Raw genomic sequence first — 20,222 nt, 5'->3', positions numbered from 1 at the left:
TCTATTTATCTCTACATAACATGTATGATGTCTTCTACGTGCTTTTAAAGTTGAGGTGCATCTGGACATGGTACATATTTCTCTTTATTCATCCATCCATTCATCCATCCCTACATACATAATTAAATGTTTACTGAACATTTAAGTTAAGGATAGCCAAACCAGGCTGAATCCCAGCAGCTAATTTCTCAGTTACTTCAAGTTGTAAAATCTAGACCCTAACTATTAAAGCCTGGAGAATCACTTTGGTCAGTACCAAAGGAAATCAAGCACTGATAACACACGTGATAACTAACATAGGAAAGCCCATTTACTAATTTACAATGAAAAATTATTCTCACATGGTCTAGTATATCATGTTTCCCTAATAAATATGTAAGATGTCTATATCATCACAGAGGCAGGGCTTGAGGGGAAAATATATCATGCATAGACTGATTCGTGATGAAATACAGTCAGCACTAAAGAAGCTACACAAACTGAGTTTAATGGTATCAGATATCCCAACACGCATCTCACAGTGAGTCTGGGGTATTGCTGGTGGGACTCTAGTGGCTGTCATTCTAGACTATTGTTATCATTCTCCCTGTTAGGGCAGCCTTGCCATTGTGACCAGAAAGATTAAAGTTCAGTTAAGATTTTTCTCTTCACAGTATTTGGCAGGGACACTATCAGTCCTTAAATACTTGACCCTCCCTTTTCTATTCTGCTTTGACATATATTGACACATTCTTTCTCTCCAGCGATGGATCTCAACTGGGAGGTTTTTGGTCCTCCGTCAATGAACATTTGGCAATGTCTGGAGACATCGTGGTTGTGGCAACTCAAGGGGTACAACTGACATCTAGCAGGTAGGAGCTAGGAGTGTTGCTAAACATCCTACAAAGCAGAGGGCAGTCCTTATAACAAAGGATTAGCCAACAAAAACGTGAATAGTGCCAGAGCTAAGAAGTCATGCTCTAGAAATGTTATTATGGTCAATCAACTTACAGTGTAGTTTTGCTTGCCTATGAGTTAATCTGAATACTGAAAGTGACTCTGCCAACCATGTTTTCACCCACTACGTGTAGGTATCAGGTTTAAATAACAACAAAGCAGTATTATTTCACCTTTCCAAGTAAACTGACGACAACTCACTATATTCACAATACTGACAACTACCATTAGATTCATCTTCCAGAAATACAAGTCTGTTCCCTTACTATCCCTAATAAGAACTTCTGCAATATTAGCCAATTTTTTTTAACATTTAATTTCTGCAAGATGCTGTTCTGACCATCTTAATTCATTCAATTTTTACAGTATTTCTACGAGGCAAGTACTATTTTATTCCCATTTTACAAATGATGAAACTGAGTTACAGAGAAACTAACTAGTTTACAAAAGTCACTTAGAAAATGGTACAACTGGGATTTAAATCTAAGTAGCTTACTGTGTTATGATAAATGCTCACTTTGGTCTAGGTGGGCTTTAACATGCTAAAAACATTAAAAAGAATGCAGTCAAACTCCTGTAACCAGTTTTATAATACTCAGTAACTCTTTATCTTCTTACTTCTCTTGAATTCTCACCCAATACCTTGAAATATAGAAACTCTGCCTCAATTCTTCTCATGCTTATTATCAGCTGAGGATTTACTCAAAAGATCTTCTCAACTGGAATGTCCTGCCACCTATTCAACCTCATGTGATTCCCAAAGCTGACTTCAAGGCTTGCCTTTTCTCTGAAGGTTTTCCTGCCCCGCTGCTACAGCTCACAGTAATCTGACTATTCTGAAGTGCTTACTATTTTGAAGAAATAAAAATTGGCCTTTAAACACATATTCTATGACAGATATAATAGTAATAGAAAGATAAATTGATAAGAGATAGATAAAGTAGATAAATAGATTTGAAGACAGACACAAAATATGTTTAAAAAAAATCTACTGTTTATCACCTATATGTGATCTTGAACCTACCTTCAATTTTAATTCTGTAACAAGTATCTATAACATCCACCTACACAGATATTATTAAAGTTCTATTACCTTACTGATGGGAGAGACTTTATGTCACACATGCATACATATAAATACATATATACACATATGTACACAGCATGTTTTATATATATATATATATATATATATATAAATATATGTGTTTATCTGTAAGTATACAGACATATACCCCCCTCCACACAAATATATATAATCAAGAAAAAACTAAGTTTAAACTCTAGCTCTACCAATTATAAGCTAAATGTTCTTGGGTTACTCATTTAACATGCTGAACCTCATCCCCCACCTTCTAAATATGGAAGAGAACAGTCATGAACTGATAGGCCATGTGCTTGATATAATTCTAGGTTTCCTGGGAACACAGGCAGGAATGGACCATCACAAAAGTCCCTAACTACCTTAGCCTCTATTTAATACCAGATTTCCACTGAGGAAGCCATGGATCCATTTTCCCCAGTTTAAGGCCTTAGAGATTCTGAAGGATCCAGATTTATTCTAGGATCAAAAATGTATGCCTCTATTTAGTATAAGAGATTAACTAAGTTTACCATCACAAGGCAATCCAAGAAAACCTTTAGTCCTACAGGGATTTCTATATTTGGTTTTCTTTTTTTTTTTTTTAACATTTTTTATTGATTTATAATCATTTTACAATGTTGTGTCAAATTCCAGTGTTCAGCACAATTTTTCAGTCATTCATGGACATATACACATTCATTGTCACATTTTTTTCTCTGTGAGTTATCATAACATTTTGTGTATATTTCCCTGTGCTATATAGTGTAATCTTGTTTATCTATTCTACAATTTTGAAATCCCAGTCTATCCCTTCCCACCCTCCACCCCCCTGGCAACCACAAGTCTGTATTCTCTGTCTATGAGTCTATTTCTGTCCTGTATTTATGCTTTGTTTTTGTTTCTTTGTTTGTTTGTTTTTGTTTTTGTTTTATAGATTCCACATATGAGCGATCTCATATGGTATTTTTCTTTCTCTTTCTGGCTTACTTCACTTAGAATGACATTCTCCAGGAGCATCCATGTTGCTGCAAATGGCATTATGTTGTCGGTTTTTATGGCTGAGTAGTATTCCATTGTATAAATATACCACCTCTTCTTTATCCAGTCACCTGTTGATGGACATTTAGGCTGTTTCCATGTTTTGGCTATTGTAAATAGTGCTGCTATGAACATTGGGGTGCAGGTGTCATCCTGAAGTAGGGTTCCTTCTGGATATATGCCCAGGAGTGGGATTCCTGGGTCATATGGTAAGTCTATTCCTAGTCTTTTGAGGAATCTCCACACTGTTTTCCACAGTGGCTGCACCAAACTGCATTCCCACCAGCAGTGTAGGAGGGTTCCCCTTTCTCCACAGCCTCTCCAGCATTTGTCATTTGTGGATTTTTGAATGACGGCCATTCTGACTGGTGTGAGGTGATACCTCACTGTAGTTTTGATTTGCATTTCTCTGATAATTAGTGATATTGAGCATTTTTTCATGTGCTTTTTGATCATTTGTATGTCTTCCTTGGAGAATTGCTTGTTTAGGTCTTCTGCCCATTTTTGGATTGGGTTGTTTATTTTTTTCTTATTGAGTCGTATGAGCTGCTTATATATTCTGGAGATCAAGCCTTTGTCGGTTTCATTTGCAAAAATTTTCTACCATTCCATAGGTTGTCTTCTTGTTTTACTTCTGGTTTCCTTTGCTGTGCAGAAGCTTGTAAGTTTCATTAGGTCCCATTTGTTTATTCTTGCTTTTATTTCTTCTAGGAGAAAATTTTTGAAATGTATGTCAGATAATGTTTTGCCTATGTTTTCCTCTAGGAGGTTTATTGTATCTTGTCTTATGTTTAAGTCTTTGATCCATTTTGAGTTGATTTTTGTATATGGTGTAAGGGAGTGTTCTAGCTTCACTGTTTTACACGCTGCTGTCCAGTTTTCCCAACACCATTTGCTGAAGAGACTGTCTTTATTCCATTGTATATTCTTGCCTCCTTTGTCGAAGATTAGTTGACCAAAAGCTTCTGGGTTCATTTCTGGGCTCTCTATTCTGTTCCATTGGTCTATATGTCTGTTTTGGTACCAATACCATGCTGTCTTGATGACTGTAGCTCTAGAATTGCCAAAGCATTACTGAAGAGAAAGAAAGAGGCTGGAGGAATAACTCTCCCAGACTATATTTGGTTTTCTTTGTTTCTCTCTTATTCCTGCTTTCTTCTCTTCTTATTCTTCTCCCAACTCATAAGAAATCTGGCATATGAATATATCAGAGCAAGTGTAAACAGAGTTTCCCAAACTGGATTTGTATTGCTCAAAATTAAGTTCAGTCCTTCTTGGTCTATATCTTCATAAAGTCCATTATTTTTAAGTAAAGATGAACTACCTCAGGTTTCCTAATTCATCATTTACCAAAGTCCTGAGGCTAGCTATACACCTTAACAGGAATAGTAATTTTACCTTAGTTACTTGTATGTATTCTGCTTACTTATCTGTAAAATGAGAAAAAATGATTTTTGTTTACCTGGATTTGAATTTGTGGTAATGATAAATTACTAGAGAATAGGACCCATGTTTTAATCATTCCAATATTTCTAGTACTCAGCTGGTCATACATACATGGCAGTTCACAATGTTAGTTGAACTGAATTAAAATAAGTTACAATATATGAAAGTTTATAAAATTTTAATCTCTTTAAATTTAACAGGTTAACAAGTACACTGATCATACTTAGAATTAACGACCAACTTATACAACCAATGAATTTGGAAGATAACAGTTTATGAATATAGCCATATTCAGAAGGAAAGTAACATCTAACCTACAGGATAACTTAAAATGACTTTTTACATGTATCAGGGAACTAGATGTATTTTTTTCCAAAATTAATGTTAGGTCAACATATTGGCTTAAATTCAAATTTTCCAGATTGTACCTAGTCATGTTTTCCTACTATACTCATTTTCCACACATTTCATTCTACCAAAAGACTCATAGCATGATTCCTTAATGAACTTTGAGGTAAAGAAATGATGTTGGGACCATCATTTGAGATGGTTGAGAAAGCTTCCAGTGTTGACCTCTGATCACAGATGTTATACCACTCAGTGTTGAAAGCATCTTACTTCAAACTATAATTAATTTTCTATAGTGTTTCAAATAATATATTCAACTTCTCATTTCTAATTAAGATTCCTTTTCCAGCTCCAAGTTTAAATTGTGTTCTGAAAGCAAGTTTTGTCAATTGCTTTTTCATGTGAGAAATATAATTATGAACTAAATTTTGTTAGTGTCACATTCACACTGTTTAGTAATAAAGTTGTGAATAAAAAATGAACAAAGACTCTTAATACACATTTAAAATGCCCCATTCTATAGGTAGAGTGGACCAATTCCAGAATACACTGATAATGCATAAGTATTCTGGTTTTCTCAAGAAGAAATACATTTCCTTGGTAGCTTTTATATAACCAGATAGCATACTGTAAATAAATCATTAAGAGGTTGAGTATAAGTAGAAAATAAAAACCTTACTTAAAAAAATGCACTGTAACTTGTTTTACTAACATCTGATGACAATTATTTATATTGTAAGTATTTGACTATAGATTCATCAAGAAAGGAATTTAAAACTTTGAGCAGTGCTTTAAAAAATAATAATGAAGACACTGATAATGTATGCCTATTGAATTATCACAGAAAAGAAAGATACTTAAAGGCTTTAGAGGTATGATGATTTCTGCAGGAGGGTTCCAATGTCCATTTTCTAGATTCTTAAGTATTAAGAGGCACTTGCAGCAAATGCAGCCATAGTAGCAATTTCTAAATTCTGGCTTTGTGAAATCTAGAAATTTCTTAATTCTGGCTCCATGAATTATAGCTGCAGGTGTCATAAAAAGCAGTTACCCTGATAGGGCAGTGTACTGTTTGATTATTATTCCTGAGGATCTATTCTGCAACTCTCTTCTCTAATTTTTCCAGCAGTTTTTAAACAACTAGTTCCCTAAATTGCTTCTTCTTGAAAATACCTTGTATGGCTTTATTTATTTCCTAGGCTGAACTCTAAATGACACATTATATGCTGTTCTGCTTTATAGAATACAAAAAAAATCATTGACACTAAAAGCAATAAAAAGAGAATGAAAGCTTGGCAGAGGTTAAGTCTGTCTTGCTACTCTTTGGTTCCTCAATGGGTTAAGTTGCCCAGTGGACACAAGATATCACCATGAGTATTAACCTGGATCCCTTGAGTCAGAAATGGGGCATTCCCCAGAAGCCTGGGAAGACTTGTGAACACACGTGGATATCTCAATTCCATGTATTCCTGGGGACGGACGGATCAAACAACTTGTACCAACTGGTGTCATCATGGAATTATGCTTAGCTAGTTGGAGGATTAGGATCTGAGAAGCTGTCACTATACTGAGGTGCAAGTGACAGATGAGTCAACAGGGCACCAGTTGTACTAAGATGGGAAAGAGGTGCTTCCTCTTCAACAGAAGGGCCATTTTTCCCATTAAAATGTTTTGAATTCTGAAGTAAATTATCCTGTTGTCGCTATTGTGGTTACCTCCCCATACGAACAGGAGAAGGGCATACTCGCCATCGTTGAATAATATCAATCAGCTACTAACCTTGGTCTTTTTGGAGCCTTTGGAGGAATGATACTAGTGGGGCTCCTGCACAGTAGCTGTGGGAGTGAGTGTATGATTTAAAGATCTTATATAATTCACTATTTTCAAGATTTTTTTTCTGCCTTTCTGGAAACATTAGATTAAAAATATAGATACATATCCAAGCAGTCTTCTACGTTCTGGGGACTCTCAAACTTTGCTCAGAACTGTAGGGGAAATCAAAGCTATAGTGATTAAGAAGATAACAAAATATATCCTATAAATGGGCCTTGGCATCAGACAGACCTAGAAGCTTGAATTTCTAGTCATTCACTTAGTAGTTGCGATCTGGAGAAGGGTTCTTAGCCTCTCTAAGCCTAAGTTTCCTGGTCTGAAAAATGGGAACCACAACACATTTCTCAGAAGACTGCAAAATGCAAAGGCATAATTATAGTCCTTGCACGTAGATGTTTGGTAAATGTTAATTTGTTCCTTTTTCCCCACTCTACTCTTTGTCACCCTCACACTGGTTTGCAAAAGAAATGCTTTTATAAAATGTCAAGGTGGGGAACTTGGAACTTTTACAAATATCTATTTATAGAGTTTTATACAGTTAGAGTTTTAGATGTAAATTAGAAATCAGTGTATGAAATGCAGGTAGAAGGTTTAAAAGAGCTTAGACTAAGTAAGATTTTAGAAACAAAGTTCAGAAATTAAAGAAAACTTTCAGGTAATGTAGACTCCTTTGCATATTTGCTCTCTTTCTATAACACGGTAACAATTTTAGCCATTGGAATAATATCTTTATCAATAAAATTTTTTCTTCCCATAGATATATTGCATTCCAGTATTTCTGGCAATGATGTGCCAAAGGAAAAAAAAATTGGTACTTGACTCATTAATGGCCAATCAAGAGGCTCATGTCAAAATGAAAAGAACTGACTTGTAGCTAGCCAGTCAATGGACCTTAACTTGAAAACTTTTCTGATAATTGTCCATACATTTTTTTAAGGTTTTTTTTCTTTTTGAGGGAGGGAGGTAATTACACTTATTAGGCTTATTTATTTATTTACTTATTTATTCATTTATTTTTTAATGGAGGTACTCGGGATTGAACCTAGGACCTCAGGCATGCTAAGCACGCTCTCTACCCCTTCTACGTTTTTTTTAATTGTGGGAATTTTTTTCCATATCTGCTTGGCAAAAAAAAATCTTTTCTATTGATGGAACTCTACATCAGCTCATCAGAGAAATTGTCAGCCTGCAAAATGCCATTCATGCTCTCTAGATGGTCTGTCAGCCTGCAGAGTTCCTCACTTTTTCTACCACAGGAGCATCTCTGAACCTCTTTGGAAGCACTGCATGGTATTCATGAATCCCCAGAGCTTCCACTAGAGAGTTCCTCTCATGTAGAGTGTGGGCTGGGAGCCAGACCCAAGTAGGACAGAATTCTTCTTCCTCTACTAACTTACTGCAGGATGCCAGGCCCCTTACCTATCCTCAGAGCCTCAATTTCTCCATATGTCCTCAAACATGGGACTAACACCTTATAGGGATACTGTGAGGATTCAATGAGACAATATAAGAAAACCATTTCTTACACACAAGAAGTGCTCAGGAAATGATGACTGCTATGTAGAGAATAGTTCCGGTTGATGTTCATGGAGTCCCATACCTAGGACTGGTCCTGGGTGAGGAATTGTCAACCATTCCCCCACTGGGAATGCTAAGATGAACTGGATTCAGTACATGAAGTTTCAGACTTCCCACAAATATTCAGTTTCTTTACTGATCAGTACAGTTTTTCATTAGTGACAAACAATCAGAATTCTGACCAAAAATGAGAAAGGACAGATGTACATAGTTTGGTATTAGCTCCCCAATTCAGTTTTTTTTTTTTTTTTTTGGAAGGACAAATTAAAGAATTATCATTTATCCATACAAGTTGGTTGTGTTGAGCAGCTGGGGAAATTCTATCTTCATTCCAACAGAGTCTGTGCAGATATCTGTTGATTTTGTATGCATAAAAAGCAACATTCCTGAAAGCTAGCCTCTAAGTAGGAAAGGTAACAGAGCATGGATAGATACTGGGAAACTAACTGGGAATTGACCCTATTCTAAACTTCTGACTTGTCTAAGAAAGGCAGAATTTATGTGTATTTTTAATTAAATCTACTGTCAACCCTACATCAGTTTTACTTTTTAATTACCCTGTGTGAGAAACCCTACTGACTTTCGTATATTTTTAAACTGTGCTGTAAAGATTGCACTGAGCACTGATTTAACCTCCCGTTAGCTAGATCTGTTTGGGCATTCACCCAGGGCCATTCACTTGCATAAGTGACATTTATTAAAGTTCAGCATTAGAAGACACTATATTTCATATTAAACATCTTATCATCAAAAGTACAATCACATTTTCATAACAACACACCTAATGCTTCAGAAGCCTTTAGATCACATCTCAACTCATTACACATTCCAAAGGAAGAAAGTGACTTTAAAAGCTTCGTATTTCTCATTGTGTTTATTTTCACATCCACTTACTAAGACTGGACCATATTTCAGAGTTTCATGAATAGTGAAGGCAGATTTCAAGGAACATCAGAGTTATGATGGCATCTTTAACTTGACATTCATAGAAGAAGCTGAAAGTACACGCATGGCTGGTTTTATCCAGAACTGCACTTAATTTAAATACAGCTCTTTATTTTTCCCTGAAGTGTCTGCTGTATTTGATATATTTTCAGTTTCCATAAGATGTTTATACCTGCTCAATATCGAGGGCATTACATACTCAGAATAATTTAAGCCAATTTGATGAACCTATTTGAATAATGATAAAACAAAGAAAGCCAGCAGAATCAGAAAACGACAGCATTTTAGAGCAAAAAGAACCACTTTATTCCCTCACCTCCCTGTACTTAGTCCCAAAGGTAAAGCCTTTGCCAAGGTCCTACAGGTAGTGGCAGAGCCCAGTCCAGAACCAATGGCTTTCAAATCTTAGATGAATGCCCCTTCCACAGTGCCATGCTGCAAAATATGTAAAGTCAAGTGTTATTTCTACTCATCATGCATGCTCTAGCGGTGCTAAACTGCAATGTGTAAATAACTGATTAGTGCACTAAGGATATCAGTAACCACAATTAATATTCCTTTTTCATTGTTATTTTGCTCAGATATATTTGAATTAAAATTGAGTGCTCTACTATAAATCTGTAGCCTTAAAGTCCTTTAATGACATCAGTGTCTATTGCTATCTGCCTGTAGGTTTCCTTCAGCTACATAATCATCCATCAGCCTATGTAGTCATCAGCAAGCAAACTTTGGAAACTTGGGTAGATCTGAACCTGGTAGAGTCCTAATTCTTTCTGTTCAAAAGTGCAGAAGTGTACAATGAAGTGTGTTGACTTTCTTATATCCAACAGGGTTGCCATCTGAAGTAGTGCAGGGAGCAGATTCTGGGCTCCCTGGAAGGTGAGCTATTTTTCATTGAAAGTGATGATTGGCTTTTCTGGAGGCTGAAAAATGCCTTCGCACACTCATCTCCAATTCTTCCTTGGGCAGCTGCTGGAACCATTGAAGCCCAAGTGTGTACATACCATCTACTGTGGTTCACAAATCCAGATATCCTACAGAGAGTCCTCCTCTTATAAAGAGGAAACAGAAATACAAACCAAAAGGGAAAAAAAATCAAGAGGAAAAATTGGGTCACAACCACAAAAAAAGCCAATCAAGTCAAAGAAAAGGGAATTTTACGTGATGTTCACTGTCGGTGTTTATTACTTTTCTTTTGTGCCAGATATGTTCCTTTATTCTAAAGCTGGTGCCCTGTGGTGTCAAATGGAGAAATCAATACAATCTCTTCTAACGTTCCTTGACTTTCCATTTTAAGCAACATTTTGAAGCCATTACTCTCCTGTAGAGCACTCTGTCAACCAAATCAATGAATGTTACTGTGTGACCAGGAAAGATGCATTCATTTTGTTCAACGAAAAAATGAAAAAAAATCTACTGTACTCACGTATATGACATGAAACTAGATCTTAATATTCTCAATGATAAAAGGGTGGGGGCAAACCTAATACAACTTTCTATGAAGAAACAACACATTTTAAATAAATATATCAGTCAGGCATACATCTGAATGAGTAAATGAGTAGAACCCTTTAAAGTATTTGCTACTGCTCAGAAGCTTTTGAATTTTTTCTTTTGGCCTAGCTTTTCAGGGCAGTTTATAAATCTCTTAAGAAATTTAGTTTCATTTGTTTATAGATTTCCTTCTTTTTTGGCCAACAGTGCTAATAACCATATTTATTCTCTAATAACCTGCATTCTCAACACTTAGCACAAAATATAATTAGGCTATTTTTAAAAATCAAATTCCTTTTCAAAGAACAAAAATCTGGCAACTTGGTTCTGAAATAATCGTGAAAGAATATGATTCACGCTCTAAAAGGAACTTCAAAAAAGAGCTTCTAAATGGATGATTCATTTTTGAAGCAATAAAGTTAAAGTTGAAACAGAAGGCTAATATACAGCTGTTGCAAATATTAGTTTAAAATAGAGTTGGATCTTATATCTCTCATCCTATCCCTGGATGCCTACCTACAATTCAACCTACCATCCCAGAACAGAGGTCTATATTGTGTAAAGATATTCTGAGCACTTAATCATGTTCTGGACAACATTCAACTCAGAGAATTTCATTTCACTGGAAGAAGATGACTTTAGTTTTTCGGTATTTCACAGGTTGATTCCACTCTCCCTTCTTACCATATGCTTAGAACTGTAACTTGATGATAGAAATTATGAGTAGATTTATTCATGCTCACAAAAAAACACATTGCCTTGTTGAATACTACATTTTCACAAGCTTTAAAAGCATTGATTTTTGCTTAAGAATTGAAATAATTTTTCCCATGAAGTACACTAGAAAATTCTGCCATAATTCTAGACTTTTACAGATATATAGTCACCAGCCTCTTTCCTCTAGTTCTCTCTGACCATATTCTTAAATGGGATTATATAATTAGGGGAAAGGGATGTTGACTTTGCATAGCTGTTCCTTTAAGTGTGTTGGTAACTGCTCTTCTTAAAAGGAAACAGTTCCTGTAACATTTTAAGAATCCGCTGCTATTTGCTTTTCCATGAAAGACAAAATAGCATGATAGAAAAAATTTAAAAAATATATTAGAAGCCTTACAATTTTATTCTTGACAATGCTTTTTAACATGGCTTAGTTATACTAACTTCAAGTGCTTAAATATGCAGAAACATCATTGTGAGTTACACCTCAATCACCTCTTTCATAAAAGTAATTTCTTTCATATTTTAAATCGATGCTTTTCATCTTATTTGCTTTTTATGGAAGAGTTTTAGACCTTTAGATTTATTGATGTTTATCTTTTTCTTGGTATACCGTGGCATTTCTTTTGGTTTCAAATAAATTTAAAATATTTCCCAATAAAACCATCTCACCAAATGACAAAGTATGGTCTTGGAAGAGAAATTTAATTTTAACTACCTTCCATTTCGTTTGGAAACTTTAAAAATTGGTCATTGAAATCTGTCTTCATGTCATCTGGTATAAAGGAAAAAGTTTCTACAGTTTATATCTATGCTCATACCTGCGTCAATCTGCAATAGACACTAAGGATAGAAAAAAAACAGAACTTCATCAATAAGTGGAAGTGATCATTTTTTCTCATATTTAAAAAGCACAGTCAATGTAATCATGGTTGATTATAGACTCAAGAGTTAACTATATGAAATCATTATGTTCAGTAGAATATTTTTACTCCATTTTTATTTTTTAGACATTTGAAAATTAATCCAATACTTTTTGTATTAATTCCACAAATTTCCCTCATATATTTTTGAATCTATATTACCCAGAGGCAGTGTATGCGGCCTTAACTCTGTGCACTTAACACGCTATGCAACAATTCCACCTAATCTCTAATGGGTGCTGCCAAATTAGTGCTTCTGAAATTATCTTTTGGATACTACCAAGGTAACCTAAATTCCACTTGATATATGTTCTAAACTCTTTTAAATCCTTTATCTGTATACATTTTTCCTAGTTAGTCTTTATTACATTCCAGATTACAACAGTTTTGTCTCATTATTTACTCATTTCTCCTAGAGTTCCATTACACAAAAATCTTATATAGCCTAAAATCTAATAATAGAGAGGTTCATTTTCAGTATTCATTATTTAGAAATTAAAAATTAACTTTCACTTTAGGACATCAGGATCCTCTTAAGACCTTTAGCCCACCCCTCATAAATTGTACAGTTAGCAACTAAAAGACAAATATATTTAGGTACAAATTTAGGTCATTAGTAGATAAGAATCATGTGACTGACTTATATACTATGGAAACTATCAAAAGTCAGTTCCTAAGGATCTCTTCTCCATAATTCAATTTGAAAGAATGATGAACTGATCTCATTGGAGCCTCTGTGTGTGTGTCTGTGTGTGTGTGTGTGTGTGTGTGCACTAGTGCTCACTGTATGCCCAACAGTCCTGTCTCTGTGACCAAGTCCTACCTTCTATGCCTAGAGACTCCACTTTATAAAATAAACTTTTGAGGAATTTTGTTCTGGGAGAGGGTTCTGGGAAGACAAAGTGACAAAACTAAATGCAGTCAACCCTTTTTATGGGGCAGGGAGCAGACCAGTAGAGACTTGGACTGACCACCTCCCTCCCAGGCTTAGCTCAGAAATCAGCCAGCAGTCAGGCCCAGACCTCCTTCAGAGGGAGGTATAGGAGCTAAGCTGTCCACAATTAGATTTGGATGAGTGCATGTACATATGTGAGGGGAGGGAGTCTCTGGAATCCTAGCTCCAGAACTCTCTCTTACTCAGTAGGCACTAAGGAAATCCAGCTCCAAAACTTTGTTCCTTTCTTTTTCATTATAGTTGGTGTTGATGGAGTAATATTGGTGGTAGTAAGCAGAATTACTCAGCTGGATTTAGCCTTATTAAAAAAGTTAAACCACCCTTACATAGTTACAATTTAACCAGAATTTTGTTTCCATAACCTTTTCCTGTTAGTAGATTAAACTAGAGGTATACATGTTAACATACGCATGCATAAAGGCAGTGACTTGCTCTTTAATAATACATTTTCCTTTTATGGTGCTGGGTACATGAAAACCAATGAGAATTATTTGACCCAAAAGAATTTGTAACAAATACTTAACTCTATACTTAACAATATACTGGATACATATGTAAATTTCTAAACAATGGCAGGATTTTTCACACTACTGACATATTTTTGCTGCACACTCTTTGATAATGTCTGAGCGTTTCATTAAAAGATATACTTAGTGACGCTGGTGGATTGTCTAGGTCCAATTGATCAGTATAAAAGTGATAGGTAATATAAGTCAGAATCATCTCTATCATAGATCTTAGTTTTTTTTTTTTTTTCCACTTTTGTGCCAAGTTAAGAGCATTGTTAGTGAATGGTATTATTGGAATTGGCCATTAGGAGTGGTGGCTACGAATTCAAAGAATAATTGTTTGATCACAATATTCAGATTCATTAAGTTTCTAATCATCTCCTTTATAGGAGCTATTCAGGGATTTCTAATTAAATTTATGACCTTGTACCAAAATCACATCAGGAACCTCTTTATGTTTACTCATAAAAGCCTAGTTATTCTACTCTTAGATTTATTTTGCCATCATAGTATTTCTTCGGTACTCTAAAGAAAGATGACTTATTTAAGAAGTTAATTAACTAATGAAAAATTTACTCCTATTATCTTCATATTTAATTAAGACTTCTTATCTGTGTCATCACCTTAGAAAGGACCACAAGTATTCGTGAATGTCAGCCTCTTATCTAGTTCCCTCAGCTTTTAAACATTAAGAAAGTGCCCAGACTCTTTATTCAGTATTTCAGATCTCCTTTCTTTCATGTCACAAAAGATAAATCCACACGGCTGCACTGACAACATCACAGCTTTGAAAATGCGTCCACCCGTTACCTTATAAATAGTTCAGTCACTTACTTTAATCTATCTTCCCCTGCCCATCACTCTAACGTCAAACTTACAAGTTTAAGGATGCACTTTTCTCAACTTCTACTTTTAAAGAAAGAGTCCAAAAGTCTATTCACTTAACTAACACACACTGACAGCATTTGGACTGACAAGATGTCAATCAATAAGCATTCTTATCTAGGAATGTTTGATAGTGGTGCCCTGGTATTTCGTTTTGATGAACATTCAGTGTTAGCAGTGGTAAGGGTCCACTCGTTATAAGAGGTGTGTAGGTGAAAAGAATTGGGTGCTGAATTATCCATTTCACTTCTCTTGGTATTTTTAGAATTTCAGTACAGTCATCCTTAATCCATCATACCTTGTACATAGTTCTTGTAGTTCAACCCAGAAACTAAATACATATATATATATATATATATATATATATATATATATATCCCATTTATTAGTTTCATTTATCCAAGCCAAGTTTTTCTTTCTTTAATATCAACCTTTCAGAGCTCATATTTTTTAGTTTATTACAGTTTAGAACAAAACTAAAATAAAAGGAATACACAAAACACCTACCGATCAAAGCTTCTGGAGATTGAAAAGTTTCTGGAGGTCATGGAATATACCTTGAAGGAAATTGATTTTGTTATCTATCTAGGATCTAGGACCCAGATTGAGAAGTCTTTGGATTGTCCTAAAATTAATATAAGATTCTCAAATGAGCTGAAGCAGGTACTAAAAAGTTGATTTGTGAATTTTATCATTTTACCAATTCCTCTCTTTTGAAGAAGTGCCTGCTCATGATCAGTGATTGTTGTTTGTGGATTTCTACAGGTTGTATATGAGAAATTTGTACCGAACACTCAACACCATCACTTTCTAAGAGTTACAGAATATTTAGCTTTACTTTCTAACACATAATTTCCTTTTCACCTGTGAGACTCCCCTGCTGCAAACCAGTGAGGAGATTGGGAGTCACTGTGTAGATTCTATTTACAAAATAGCTGTTTCAGCTAATGAATTGAATTTTCATTCTTATGTCTCCCTGTGTAGAATTCTACCCCAATCATAACTCATTATGAAATCACCAACCTCCGGGATTAGAATTAAGATTTCTCAATACTAACATGAGAAGAAAGTTAGGTTTTACAGCTTGAAACTCACAAGTATCTTCTGGCTACATCATCATTATAAACCACTCAACTGCAGTTATAAAAGCTTTTGCATTTAAAACTTCCATATCTCAAATCAACCGTCTATTCCAAAAACCCACCAAAAAAAAGTCACTGCAATTTAACTTTTCTTTTAAACAATGGATGTATAGCTGAACATTTATCTGTTAACATAGGGAAAAAAAATCATCTGTTGTACTCACATGGCACTGTGCGGAGGTAGAGGTTGTCACGAATGATTTGCTGCAGTTCGTGGTCCACAGAACCCTTCTGAAATCGTAAGTTGAGGTAGTGACGAAGATCCTTATCAACAATTCCTCCTAGAATAATAAAGCTTCTTAATAAAGGAAGCTGGAGAATTTTTAAGCATGTAATTTGATTCTGTCATAAACCTATTTAAAAGATGCATCATTTCATATTGCTATTTTGACTTTCTGAAACATTTACTACTCGTAATAATAAAAGATAACATTCACTAAAATAATAATTGTTCACCAGGTGTGTGCTCAGTGTTTTATATGCATTCTTTATTTTTTATTTAGAATGAAGTTTGTGTTGTAGCAAAAGATACCCATTACTCCTGAAATAATATTTAAATGTCACAATGTGATAGTATATCTCATTGCATGGCTAAAAAAGCCTTTTTTACTTCCCACTCTCCCTTTCCTCCAGACATTCTATGATTTTAACTACACTAGATATCTTATATAAATGGAATCATGCACTATTTGCCCTTTCGTGACTGGCTTATTTCACTTAGCATGTCTTCAAAGTTAGGAAAAAAATTGAAAGTTATTTAAACTTACTCTGTATTTAGATAAGTACAGTGATATAAAATATTAAAAGATTTATACAGATAGTAATGCTTTACTCTGTTTCTAAAATAAATCAAAGTAATTTTTATGTCATATAAAATATGTGCAGATATTTTTAACTAGATACAAGGTTTGAAAGATTTAGGTATGTTTTATTATCATAATTATCATGTTATTATTATAGAAATAATTTTGAGTTTATTTGCCATTATAATCTAATTAAAATAAACTGGGCTATAGGTGAGAGAATCAATTCTGTAAATCTATCCAAGATCAATTTCATTTCATATTTAAAGATAATTACATTAAATTACAAAGATTTATCTACCTAAGGTCCTTCTTTTTATACTTGAAAGAATGAATTATAAATAAAAGTAGCTGTAAAAATAAAAATAAGAATTCCTAAAACCCTTATCTTTTCAAACACATTATGATAATTGGGCCAAGGCAAACAGTTAAAGATACAGGAAATAGGACATCTGTAACAGTTACAAAAATCACATTCTCTTTAAATCCTTTGAACTTCAAAATTACAATTCATCATCAATCTATTTGCACCACCAAGACCATGTAAAACAGCATTATGTGGTTGTACTTACCTGCAACACAGACAACTTTAAAACAAATAGTAGTTAACATATTTGCAAACTACATATTGCTACATTTTTGAAGTTCCCAAATCTATTGCTTCTGTTGCCTCTAATCTGCTGGCACAGCCTTAGCAAGATGCCACATGAAACAGTATGGCATAACGGAACTAGCAAAATTCTTACTCTCCAACATTTCTCCTTTTTCAGTCAATAGTGTCAATTTATTTTTCTATTCAACATAATATGATAACAAGAAACAAATGACATCAAAAGAAAACTCACTGCTTATTGAGTGCACATACATATTACAACCAGAATGCTTGCAGATATCATTTTCCAAATTCAAAATTATTATTTTTTTAGTTAAAGAAGCAGAGGAACAAGAAATGAAAGTCACCTGAAATCACCATCACACATATTAATCACCTATTTTTTACATCTCTAAAGCCCTGTATTTCCATGGGTTGGACTTGCTGACATCATACTGAATCAGTTAAAAATTAGAAATCTTGAAATTCTGTAATTCTGTTTGGTCTTTCCCAGTCAGATCTTCTGACATGCCCACTCTCAATAATTGACTACAGCTGCAGAGCAAAAACGTGCCTCTTTTCAGCTGTCGTTCTGCCGACTTCTGAGTCTACAGGAACTGTAGCCATCTCTCTTCTCTTTTTCTTTCTGTCCAATATGTGGGACATGCCAAGTGATGAGATGCTTTCTGGCAGCCTGAGAAAATGCTAACTATAGAACAACAGATGTAGTCTGTCCACTAAAGTAAGCTAGAGAATCACTCACCTAATGTAACATGGATAAGCTCACATTTTGTACTCCAAGATGCTTCTTGTCCCTGAAAATACATTATCGATTTAAACTACTTCTACTACAAAAATACCACATTAGCCCTCTCAAAACTTTGATTACATATGAAAACAACAACAAAAAAGGCTGTCTATTCATTCAATGACTGGCTATCTTTTTTACATGGAAAAACCTGCAGAAGCTTCTGAGAATTAATACAAAACTTCTCTCATTAATTACAATGAATTGTCATAAATGATCACATTTGTTTTGGAAGCTCTTTTTTTGGCCTCATATTTCACAAATACTTTATCATCCTTCACAATTTATCATAGCATCTTTCATGTAAGGCAATTTTATTTACCCACTATCCTTATTATGGCAAATTCTGCTGGTTGCCTACCCAATATTCTTTCCTCTATTATTTTCTATTTAAAAAACCTTGATTTAGTCTCAGGCCCAAACAGTCTCAGACCCAGGAAAGGAAGGGCTTTCTTTACTCACTGAACTAGACCTGATATCTGATATCAAGACCCTTCTCATCCAGTCCTTCCTGGATAGACTGGGTATTCCTCTTTGGGACTCCCATGGCCCCTCTGCTCTCTATTAGACTTGATAGTCTGACCACAAAGTGACATGCATAAAGAAAAAAATCATGCTGAGGATACTGGAATAAAAGGTGGAAACAGCTGGGTCCCCGATGGCTTCACTGAGCAGCTAAAATAATACAAGCAACTACATACTGTAAGATGTCTTGTTATAAGAGAAAAAGTAAATAATCATTCTCTGAAACTATTATGAGTTTCTGTTGTTTGCAATTTACATCATCCCAATCAATATATTGTGTACATAGAAATGCTTTACATATATGTATACATAATATGTGCATGTACACATTTAAAGGTATATTTCTCCTTAATTAGAAATTTCAATTAGAGAAGAATTAAGCAACAGATAGTGGGCAAGGGCTGAGTTAAAAAATAGAGCCTGGGTCTTAAGACTACCTGATTTCTGGTATATATGTTAACATTTTAAAGCAAGCTAAAAAATGAATTCTGCATACTGAGTGTTCAATAAATGTTATCTATGATTAAAATAAAGAAATATTCTGCTGTCTTATTTGCCATAGTTATAATTTTTGCTTTTATCAATACTGTTTGTAGAGTTTCTGTTTTGTCATTTGTTAATGATACCTAGATTTGGTAGCTTATAGAATACCTACATCAATTGTTCTGCCAAGCATAGCACTATCAAGTTCACCATGCAATGGCATGTCTTAGCCATTGTACTCTTCTTAAAAAAATCCAGTGGTTCTTGTTTACTATTATATTTTAATAATTACTGAGTTATTTCATTTAACTGTGATACAATTTTATTTCCTTTATTTTACAAAGTAAAACAATAGAATGAAAGATACAATACCTTCTCAAATTATACATTTGCCAATGAGATATCTGGAAAAAATATGAAGCCTATGACTCTGCTTCTAAAGAACATGTACCTAATTTTCATAGTCTACAGTCTGAAAACCAAACTTCTTAGTCCACAGTAATCAAGTACTTTCTCAACATGACCCCAAACAAGTTTTTCAATTTGATATCAAAATATAATTTAAGAAGAACCCTTGGGAGAGAACTTACTCCAAATTCTTCATATTCAAATGAAGAAACTGAAGCTTACACAAATTATTTGGCACTGGGGTGAGAGCAAAGATGGGGTATGGAGTGGGAGAAGCATCAGGAAGAAACTCCCATGGATTATTTGGGGGAAAACCTCCAAATGTTACCAGTTGAAAATGGTGTGCATCTCTACAATTTCCACAGTTTCCTGAAATGCTCCCAGTAGAACTGCTTTGTTCCCTCTACCACTTGAATGCCAAGAGAGAGGAAGCAAAGGAAGAAGATGCTGCCTGGCTCAGATGGACAGAATCTTCTTGGCATGTTCCTTATGACAAATTGTTTGCTCTAGCCTTGTAGCTAAAGTCAGACACTTTTCCTAAGGTTGAGGGAGAAATACAAACAGGCTCTATCATGTTTGTGCCAAAAGTCTGATTGCTCATAGCTAGCAAGAATAGTCCCATCCCTCATTTGTTGGCTCAAATTTTCCTGTCCCTTGTAAACTAGGGAGAGAATTTACTGATTGGAATGGTGTTGGGTGTGTAGCAAGAAGAAGGTGGAGATGATGAGCAAGCCAAATCTGGTTCATTCTGATGTCATCTATTCATCCTG

The 20,222-nt window shown here is 34.7% G+C and overlaps 1 protein-coding gene across 4 annotated transcripts in view; it reads right to left on the bottom strand.

Annotated features, from left to right (window-relative positions):
- Positions 1 to 20,222, bottom strand: part of MAGI2 (membrane associated guanylate kinase, WW and PDZ domain containing 2) — a 1,119,445-nt gene that overhangs the window by 800,814 nt on the left and 298,409 nt on the right. For all 4 annotated transcript variants that reach the window (XM_031454751.2, XM_031454752.2, XM_031454755.2 and 1 more), the window contains exon 2: positions 15,998 to 16,114. In XM_031454751.2, coding sequence (XP_031310611.2) covers positions 15,998 to 16,114 — 117 coding nt within the window. The remainder of the gene's footprint in view (positions 1 to 15,997; positions 16,115 to 20,222) is intronic.

The sequence above is a fragment of the Camelus dromedarius genome, chromosome 7 (assembly GCF_036321535.1).
Source record: "Camelus dromedarius isolate mCamDro1 chromosome 7, mCamDro1.pat, whole genome shotgun sequence".
Lineage (NCBI taxonomy): Eukaryota > Metazoa > Chordata > Mammalia > Artiodactyla > Camelidae > Camelus > Camelus dromedarius.
Note: the sequence above shows the minus strand (reverse complement) of the source record. Positions and strands in the feature narration are given on the sequence as shown.